This window comes from Hakea prostrata, chromosome 1 (genome assembly GCF_041222555.1).
Source record: "Hakea prostrata isolate BN-2017 chromosome 1, UWA_Hpros_2, whole genome shotgun sequence".
Taxonomy (NCBI): domain Eukaryota; kingdom Viridiplantae; phylum Streptophyta; class Magnoliopsida; order Proteales; family Proteaceae; genus Hakea; species Hakea prostrata.
The window spans coordinates 26,987,482-26,997,804 of record NC_142600.1 but is presented as its reverse complement, the minus strand read 5'-3'; the positions used below and the strand labels follow the sequence as shown (position 1 = coordinate 26,997,804).

The 10,323-nt window shown below is 39.7% G+C and overlaps 1 protein-coding gene across 2 annotated transcripts; it reads left to right on the top strand.

Moving 5' to 3' along the window:
- Nucleotides 1–1,102: 1,102 nt before the first annotated feature.
- LOC149028544 ((-)-germacrene D synthase-like) lies at nt 1,103–5,099 on the top strand. Of its 2 annotated transcripts, XM_089137494.1 has the most exons (7): nt 1,103–1,281; nt 1,406–1,673; nt 1,824–2,199; nt 2,314–2,532; nt 2,796–2,934; nt 4,215–4,463; nt 4,602–5,098. In XM_089137494.1, the coding sequence occupies exons 1-7, from the start codon at nt 1,141–1,143 to the stop codon at nt 4,893–4,895; spliced, it is 1,686 nt and encodes a 561-aa protein (XP_088993620.1). In that variant the 5' UTR covers nt 1,103–1,140; the 3' UTR covers nt 4,896–5,098. The 2 variants fall into 2 exon arrangements, with proteins under 2 accessions (XP_088993620.1, XP_088993626.1); XM_089137500.1 differs by lacking the exon at nt 4,215–4,463 and having other exon boundaries at nt 4,602–5,099.
- Nucleotides 5,100–10,323: the final 5,224 nt, after the last annotated feature.

Genomic DNA, 10,323 nt, shown 5'->3' with positions numbered 1-10,323 from the left:
ATTTCTCCTATTGATTAGATAGGTATGGATATACGTCAAATCATTAACAACCCTTTCAAATGAATCCAGATCCTCACCCTGTCGGGTTAGCACAGAGTGCTCCCCGATGGGTTCCGACCACACAAATCAGTGGGGCTCAAGAATAATTATTTTGTTTGTTTTTTTCCAAAAAGTGTTTTTCATCGTAGGCCCCATTGTTTTGTGTGATCGAAAACCAGTCGGGGAGCACTTTGTGCTCTCCGTCGGGGAAGTTGATCCGGACTCCTTTCAAATGGCTTCCAATTGCTCTTATTGATTAGATAGATATGGATATATATCAAATCATTAACAACCCTTTCAAATGGCTTCCAATTTCTCTTATTGTTGAAAAAAGAAAAAGGTGTACGTCAAATAGATTTTCAACCATTCGTTTATACCCCTAGGTTGTCCACCTAACAGGTATGATTCATTCTAATTCCATGCCTCTCTATCATCTTTGCTCCATTCTTCCTTTGAATTGAATCGAGCACTATTGTCTAGATTATTTGAATCTGGATTGAGAAGCCTTCTAATTTTAAGGCCATCCGCCCACTCCCCTTCCCCCAGTCCCATGGGGGCTGGCCATGTGTCGTCCATCAAGAGGGTCATGAGAGTGGGCGGATGGCATGCCCAGGTGGAGAGGATCTGGACTTTCTAATTTGGGTAGTCACTTGGACACGAACTCCAAAATAATAAAATTAACCAACCTTTTAAAACATTAAGTCATTTGAAGAATAGGTGGTGAAGCCGACAAGATTACGAGGATCAATTCAAAATGAAGTTGTTTGGATTACAAGGATAACGTTGGTCATTGTCATATTGAATTCTCCATCTTCAAGGTTATACACAATTTAAGAGTGGTTGAGGACGACCTAAGGTGATAATCGTCAATTTAGAGTTGGCGAACTCAATAATGAAGGTTTCTACAAGAGAGTAGAATTTACTCATTTTGGTATTAGCGTCTAGATGATGATCCTCTATAACTAAGGTGGCTATAATTAAATATATATATATTCAAATAAATACTCTTATGAATTGCAGCTATAAATATCATATTTGACTAGCAAGCCATCATATCTTTCCTTAGTTACGTTCCATCTCAAATTTTGTGTCATTAGGAAGATGTCTCAGCTACCTTCTTTTGCACCAGTTGCCCATCAGCATTTGCTTCAAATTGCAAAACCAGAGACTATTCGTCGGTCGGCAAATTTTCCTCCCAGCATTTGGGGTGATCATTTTCTCAAATGTTCTTCCTCTAACATGGTAATTTGATCCTCTGAGTGTGCTTGTCCTTGAGAAGGGGTGGGAAGACTGGTTGGTCCATGTAGTACAGTATATGTTTTTGTTGTACTAGCTAGCGTTGAAACAAAGAACATTTGTTTTACAGGTATATGATGCTTGTAGTGAACAACTTGAAGAGCTGAAAGAAGATGTAAGAAGGACTCTAATGTCTGATGCAAAGGGTCTTTCAAAAAAACTAAACTTGATTGATTCTTTGCAACGGCTTGGTGTTGCATACCACTTTGAAGGAGAGATAGAGGAGGTGCTAGAGCAGATGCAAGATACTCCACCTGATGGTTGTGATGGAAACCATCTATACACCATCACTTTGTGGTTTCGATTATTGAGACAACAAGGCCATAACGTTCCCTCTAGTGAGTACTATCTCTATACTCCTAAAGTATACCATAATTGTCTGGTTGGAAATTAATTAGATGAGTGTCAAATTTAGTACTTGGCCAGCTTGTTGGTGTGTCTTAATAGTCATCTCACTGTGATTGAGTGTCATACCACTTTAATTGCAGATGTTTTCAATAGTTTCAAGGACAGCAAAGGCAGCTTCAAGGAAGAGTTAACTAAAGATGTGCCTAATTTGCTATGCTTGTATGAAGCTACACATCTCAGGGTACATGGAGAAGACATTCTAGATGAAGCCCTTGCATTCACAACCACTCAACTTAAATCTATAGTTACTGATGGCTTAAAGTTTCCTCTTGCAACACAAGTAATGCATGCATTGAAACAACCGCTCCACAAGGGCATTCCAAGATTAGAAGCTAGGCATTACATCTCTATTTACGAACAACTAGAGACAAGGAATGAGACTCTGCTGAAGCTTGCAAAGTTGGATTTCAACTCACTCCAGTCAATTCACCGCCAAGAGCTATGCCAACTCTCAAGGTAGGATCATTGATTCTCCATCCTTATATCTATTTCTCGTTTTTGATGTTTGATAGATGCAACTTCAATTCTGGCACACACGTGTGTAATACAAGCACGCTTCTATATATGCAGATGGTCAACAGAATTGGACTTTGCAACAAAGCTTCCTTACACCAGAGACCGCCTGGTAGAATGTTATTTTTGGGTGGTGGGGTTGTACTTCGAACCACATTACTCTCTTGCTAGAATGATCTTAACCAAAGGCATATACATGGTTTCACACATAGATGATACTTACGATGCGTATGGCACTTTGGAAGAACTTGAGCTCTTCACAGATGCAGTTCAAAGGTTTGATACTTATATGTGTATTATTTGTATAAGTTTTCACTTTTTTACGTTTATGTTAACTCAAATAAAAATGGGCTAACCACGGTTGGTCCTTCTTAGGTTCTGTTTTCCGGGAGACCCCCCCCACCGGGGCCAGCCACCGGATAGCGCAAAGCCGGCGGGGCCCAGCGGTGTTCAATGTAAGTTGAGACGATCTATTTTCTCTATAAATTTAGATCATTTACTTTGTTAATTTAAAATGAATTTCCTGCCAAAAATTTTAGGTGGGATAGAAGCGCCATGGATCAGCTTCCCGAGTACATGAAGGTGCTTTATTCTGCACTCCTAGATGTTCACGATGAATTCGAGGAAGTTCTGAAAAAGGAAGGACGATCTTATCGACTCGATTATCAAATTGAAGAAGTGAGTCCCCCATAATGTGTTATATCTTTTCTTTCCTTTGACAATTAATCTAGAGAAAAATTAAATATAGATCCTTGAATTTGAAATCAATCACATCTACTACACTTGAAGAAGAAAAAATCGATTATAAAGCCACCCTTGCTGTTAAGGATTAAAGTTAAATAATGATATTGTCAATAAACAAATATTTAAAGTATCGATTTTACCCTTTTTCCATTCAAGGATTGTTTTACAATACCAATTTCACCCTCATCCCTCCATACTATCCACTTCCCTCTCTGGACTCTCCTTCTACACCTTTCTTCCTCTATTTTCATTTCTCTTACTCGTGGGGATGCAATCCATAATAGGATGGATTTCTGTTGAGCATTACTTTTCTGGTTTAAAATAACCCAGAGCAGTATTAAGACCTCCAATCTCATCCAATTGGCAGGTAAGAATCCTAAATCCTAAACTTTCCCTGGTTTAAGGAAATCCTATTGCACCATCTACCACATCAGGGTAGGTGTAGAAATATGCGCGGTGGTGGTGGTGGTGGTGTTACTCGAGCAGAGGAAGGAGAAGGCGAAGAACAAGAATTGGGAGAGGTGAGAGAATAGGATAAAGGATGAGGATAAAATTGTCATTAGAAACAAAAAAAATTCTTGGATAAGAAAATATTGAATTGGCATCATTTATCTTAATCCTTAACAGCAGGGTGTGATAATTGAATTTTTTTAGGCATAGTAGATGTAATTAATTGCAAATCAAGAGGGTTTATATGATATTTGCTCATAACCTATCTCTAAAGTATGACAACATAACCTGTGATTCACAAAAATTCAGAGTATTCCCAGTGATACCTTCCCACATTTCTAAAATTTACTAAGATCAAATGAGAAGTTAATAAGACCTAATGCACCACAATTCCCAACCTAGGAAGAAACTATAAGTACTAGAGTGTCATTTTATGGTAAAAGAAAATTCACCGATATAGAAGACATGGATTACACATGGGTTGGGTATAACGCATCAAACACCATGGAGTGGAGTATGCAAGGCTGGCTTACATGTCAGTGGAGGTGCCTTCTAAGGTAGGGAATGGTTAACACCAACAACGTCCATACAAACATCATTGCAAACATAACATTCCTTATCAAGCACAAAGTTGCAAATACAACTTCCTATGACAAAAACCCAACGCACCAAACACCATGAAACAGGCTTTCTGTCAGACATTTCATTGAACACTTAACATCGTGTCTAGTATGTTTTATATGTTCTGTTTGGTTTTACTCTAGATGAAGAGACAAGTTAGAGCCTACTTGAAAGAAACCAAATGGTTTAATGAAGGATACACTCCAACGTTTGAAGAGTACATGGAAAATGCAGTAACCTCCAGTGCTCATCATTTGCTTACGATCACATCCTTCCTTGGAATGGGAGATATTGTGACAAAGGAGGCATTAGATTGGGTGATTGAGAAACCTCCATTTGTTCAAGCCTCATCGATAATAGGTCGGCTCATGAATGATATGGTGTCCCACAAGGTAGATATACAAACCCTTGCACATAAATTGCATGCAAGCATGTGGTAGGGTATTAATTACAAAATTAAAGTCTTATATATTATAAGAATTGGTCAAATGACATCTAACGTTTGAACTTTGACATTATTTTGATTATAGATGGAGCAAAAGAGAGGACATGTTTGCTCAAGTGTAGAATGTTACATGAAACAACACTATGTCACTGAGGAAGAGGCATGTGATGAGCTTCAAAGAGAAGTGGAGAAGGCATGGAAAGATATAAATCAAGGACTCATCAAACCAACTATAATTCCAATGCCACTACTGGTACGAGTTCTGAATTTAACTCGTACCATGGATGTCATTTATAAGGATGATGATAGATACACTAATGCCTCAACTGGTCTAAAAGAGTACATCACCGAGTTGTTCATTGAACCGATTCCAATATGACTACTGTAATGGAGTCTACAAAATTAGTAATGGGCGGTGAAGACTAAATGAATTTAGTGTAGATGTGCACTATTTATTGTCAACTTTACTCTGCAAGTTACTGTATTTATATGTTATTTAATTTATCACGCCAGTGGAGGTTGAAGAAGATGATGAGTCTTCCTTTTTTTTTTTTTTAGATAATAAAAGTAGGATGTCTAGATCTACAAAGTAAAATATATAGGATTATTTTGAGGTTTTAACAATAAAATTAATTGAGGATGATTTAGGATTTTGACCCATCAACAGAGACTCACTAGTCAAAACAAACACTCACTCTCCCATAGAGACTCCGATTGGGACTTAGGAATACCATGGCAGAACATTAGATCTTGAAATTCAAAGTGTAAGCTCAAATTTCACACTGAACCATTCAAACTCTACCAAACCATTGCGGATAGAGCTGGAACCTTAGCCCTTTTCTCTTATGATTCTTAAATCAAATCAAACAACCCTTTCAAATGCTTCTAATGGTTACCCAGCATCTCAACGTCACCTTACTCTGGAACTCACAGAATTTTCTTCTTGGGAAAACTCAATTGTTTCCCTACTTTGTAGCCAAGACTTATTAGGCTCATTGAAAGCTCCATAGCATGTCCTCCTGAAACAATAACTCCTGCCAACAACCAACCCGGCATATGCCAGATGGGTTTGGAAAGACCAACTAGTACTGAGTTGAGTCATCTCAAGCCTTTCGTCCGATATTCTCCACTATGTGGTTGGATTGAACACTTCTATTGCTGCACAGAATGCTCTTCAGCCTGCATGGGGCACACTATCTCATGCATACAAGTGTATTTAAACTCCATGTGCATATTCAGAATACCTCTGGAGGTGAAAAAATTAACCTCAGTATTTCCATGAAGTGAAAATTATACCTGATTAGCTTGCTGTAGCAACTAAGCCCCTCGGAGACACTGAAGTGAATGAAATTATGTTCAAGAATCTTGAACCTGATTATAGTAACATCATTATGGCTGCCCTTAGAAACCAAAGTAGAGCCCTTAAATTTTCACTCTCTCAGTTGCATCCTGCTTAGCCATGAGATGAATTTGAAGGTTGCTCAACCCCTGTCCAAGTAAATATCACTCTAGCACCCACTTAATTATCCCCTAATCTCTACTCCTAATACCCCTGCTGTGACTGAATATCAACTATCAAATAGTCATTGGAATACTCAACATGGCGAGTGATGAGGATGCTGTCAACTATGTGTCAAGAATAACCATAGTGCCAGAAAGTGCTTCTTCCAGTATTCCACACTCTACAAACAACAGCAACAATGTTGTAGCTCCAACTCTGACTGCAAACATGCCGGGTATTCTTCCTACAGCAGCTAAGCCAATAACTTAGTGGTACTTAGATGCTGCTACAACACATCATGTAATGTTTGATATTCCAACAAGCAAATGTCAACAATGGATAATGGTAAGCATGCTCTAGAGTAGGTAATGGTGACAGATTGCGATTAATAACATTGGGTTTCTCCACGTTCTCTTCTTCAACTAACCTATTTTGATCTTCAGATATGTTACATGTTCCTCATACAACAAAGAACTATTCTCTACCCATCACTGCACAAAAGAAAATAAATGCTTATCCACATTTCATCCCTATCATTATGTTGTGAAGGACCAGGTGATCAACTAGCCAGTGCTCATAAACGAATTCTTGAAAATGGACTCTATAAGATGAAGGGGCTTCATTGCGAGTCTTGATCATCACCACTGACAGCTCCCCTTGCCCTTTTCAGCCACAAAATCAGGTGGGCCCCATAGACAAAAAAAAACTTTAAGAGGGGGCAGGACCCACACCAATACCTATGCCCCCCCCCCCCCCTGTATTTTGTGCTCCCCATGGTTGCAGATTGAAACTCCTACGTTGCACCATCAGTCCAACAGGAAACATCCCATAATTTAGGCTGCAAGTCATTATTCCAAGTAAAAAGAAATGCAGACAGAACACTCCAGCATTACAAGGCACATTTGGTTGCTAAAGAGTATAATCAACAAGAAAGCCTAGACTACACAGAGACCTTCACTCCAGTTATGAAACCATCCACCGTATATATGGTGCTTTCAATAGCCACATCTTGCAACTAGAAGTTGCCACAACTGGATGGCAGCGATGTATTTCTCATGGCAACTTCTATGGATTGAAACAAGCCCCTAGGGCTCGGATCCAGCATCTCAGCAATTATCTCATTAAACTGAGATTTGAAGGTTCAAAAACTGACAAGTTTATTCATCCTAAACCCGGGGGCTGGGGGGGGGGGGGGGGGGTGCGGTGGTTCATGACAAAGTATACATTCTCATGTAATTTGATGATATAATCATCACCAAATCTCAATAGAAACTCTTGGCCAGAATCATTGCAGCCTTGCAGGAAGAACTTGCAATACAATATATAGGGGCTCTCCATTACTTCCTCAGCACTGAGGTACTCCAACGCCCAAAAGTACAATATCAATGATTTGTTATAGAAAACTGAAAGGGATGGTGTAAAACCTGTAAAAACGCCAATGCCATTGACAAAGCCTGATATCTCATCCTTTGTCAAAAAGGTCTGCCAATTTCTATAATCACCAACTGATGAGACATTGTGTCATGGATTGCTACTGTCTGATCAACTGACTACATGTCTCATGGCAACATTAACTGATCAACATCAGCAACTAGACTGATTCTAAGAATTAGCAGGCACTTGTTTTACAAGTCTTTTGTTTCTGTTGCAGTTTTTTCCTCATGTCTAGGTGTAACATTGTAGTTAGTATATCTTATTGTTTAGCAGTCACTGAGTTATGCAGCTATGATTCCTGTTAAAAAATAAACTTTAATCAACCAAAACAGTGCAATAACAAGAAGAACTAAGAAGAAGAAAAAAAAAGAAGAAAGAAGAATAATTGATAGGAATTGTTAATGACTAAAATGGTCATTCTACACCTTCCGGTTTGATTCAATGGATATACGGTCCGACCAAGTTCGTTACCTAAGAAGGTTCGACCTGGAGGTCCATGGTAGGACCGACCATGATGAAAAGTACATCCGCCTAGCATGATGAGGAAATCTTATAAAGGTAAACCCTTATTATCTAACGACAGGAGAAGAGAGTCCGATAGGTAAAGGAACTCTTTATGGAGTTACTTTCCTAGAAACAACTCAAGGTAGAGTCACATACCGAATATAACTCTACTAACTTACATTATATAAACACCTCAGGTAAACACTATGAGGCAAGTATTCATACTTTGGGTGACCAATTACTTGAATTCTCCATTGAGTAGTTGAGATCATATTATTGGTACCAACTTGTTCGTCAGAGTCGTACCTCGACCCCCCAAGGTGGAGCTCGTATCTTGCAGGTTCGTGACAGGGAAGGACGAGCGAGATTCCGTATCAACAATTGGCACCTTCTGTGGGAACTGCATAAAAAAGTCATGGTACGATCAAAGGCGAATGTCGTAAACCAGAAGGAGGTTGATGATGATGCTTCGAAGGGAAATCCTCAACCTGAAAAATCGGTAATTCCCGATCAGGTGGAGATTAATCCCGACCAGGTGGAGAAAAATCCCGATCAAGGGGAGAAAAACCCCGAACACCCGAATCAAGGAGCATTAGCAAATCAAGTTGAGACACTCTAGAAGGAACATACAAAGCTTCGAGAGGAAATATCCTCCTTGAATGAACTAGTCAGGATGGCCATGGGTCATATAATTGCCCCGAATGCAGACCCTAAAAATACTCAAAAAATATTTGAGGGAAGCAAGAATAACCACCTAGTCATTCCCGACCAAACGCCTCGACCATCTCTAGAAAATGGACAAAAGTTAAAAGAGAAGGTAGGCGAGAAGTCCCAGGCATCTGAGAAAGAAATTCCAAATAAAGACCCTCTGATCGACGAAGATAACGATCGAGGAAGCAGCAACAATCCTCTTAAAGAACCAAAAGACAAAAGAGTTGAGACCGGACCGAGCAAGCGAGAAGATCGCATGAGCAAACAAATCAAAGAGTTAGACGAGAAGCTAAATAAGTTAAACGATCCAAACAAAGATGAGCTATATGCTTTTCTAAAGGAGGATCCTTTCATCCAAGCTATCTCTGAGGCGGAAATAACAAAAAGCTTCAAATGCCCAACTTTTACATTTTTCGACGGATCACAATGTCCAAAACATCACATCACTCGCTACAGGTCGACCATGTCAATCTATAAGCATAGTGAGGCAACCATGTGCCAAAGTTTTGCTGCCTCTTTAACCGGTTCCGCATTGGACTGGTTCTTGGCGTTGCCAAGCGGTTCGATTAAGACTTTCGATCAGCTAGGGCAAGTGTTTGTGTTGCGCTTCCAGGGAGGAGTCGGATTGAAGAAAAGAGAAGATACTTTGTTTGCTATAAAACAAGGTGGAACGGAATCTATCCGAAGTTTCCTTCAAAGATTCAATAATCTTACCATGCAAATTGAAAGCATGGACGAGAAAATTGCCTTTCATGCGTTGTACCAAGGAATTACTCATGAAGGATTGCTAGAGAGACTACTCCAAGATATGCCAAAAACATATGCGGAACTGAACGAAAGATGTCATAAACAAGCAGAAATTTCGGAAACCATAGAATCTCGAAAGAGAGAACCAAGAGCCGAAAGAAGGAGCAGTCGAGAAAGGGCACCACCGACCAGGATGTTAGGGATAAGCTCGACCAAGAAAGCTCAAGCAGAATCCCCAAAAAGGCAAGAGATTAGTAATCTCCCTCCACTGAATACAAGAATATCCGAAATCTTGATGCAAATCAAAAATCAAGGACATCTGAAGTGGCCAGATAAAATCCGGGCACCGCCGGGAAAACGTGATAAACAAAAGTATTGTGAATATCACAAGGATCACGGTCATTGGATGGACGATTGCAAAAATCTAAAGATGGAGATAGAAAACTTAATCTCTCGAGGACACTTAAAGAAGTATATCCAACCTAAGCAAGAAGGCCAGGACAAACCTGCCCCGAAGAGAGAAAGGTCGGACCACAGGGAAGAAAGAAGAAGTCCGGCCAAACGCCGACCTGAGGCAAATGAAGGTCAAAGAAAAAGAATTCCAGTGTATACTGCATTTGGAGGCCCAACGGAAGAATCAAGTCGGCAGACAAAGAGAAAAGCACGATATATTGGGAATACTGAAACCAATAAAAATATCTTCTGAGCCAATAACTTTTTCTTCCAACGATCTATGGAACATCACTATCCCTCATGATGATGCCCTAGTGATCAAAGTTCTCCTAGAAGGAACTGAGATCCATAGAGTTCTAGTGGATACTGGATCCTCAGCAGACATACTATCATTGGAGGCGTTCAAGAAGATGAAGTTGAAGGAGAATAGGCTTGTTTCATGCGAAACCCAGCTTTA

What these genes read in the sequence shown, in the direction of transcription:
- LOC149028544 (XM_089137494.1), top strand. Translation starts at nt 1,141, where the DNA reads ATGTCTCAGCTACCTTCTTTTGCACCAGTTGCCCATCAGCATTTGCTT. An exon ending in AATGTTCTTCCTCTAACATG is followed by an intron (nt 1,282 to 1,405) that starts GTAATTTGATCC and finishes TTTGTTTTACAG; the next exon opens with GTATATGATGCTTGTAGTGA. An exon ending in TCGATTATCAAATTGAAGAA is followed by an intron (nt 2,935 to 4,214) that starts GTGAGTCCCCCA and finishes GTTTTACTCTAG; the next exon opens with ATGAAGAGACAAGTTAGAGC.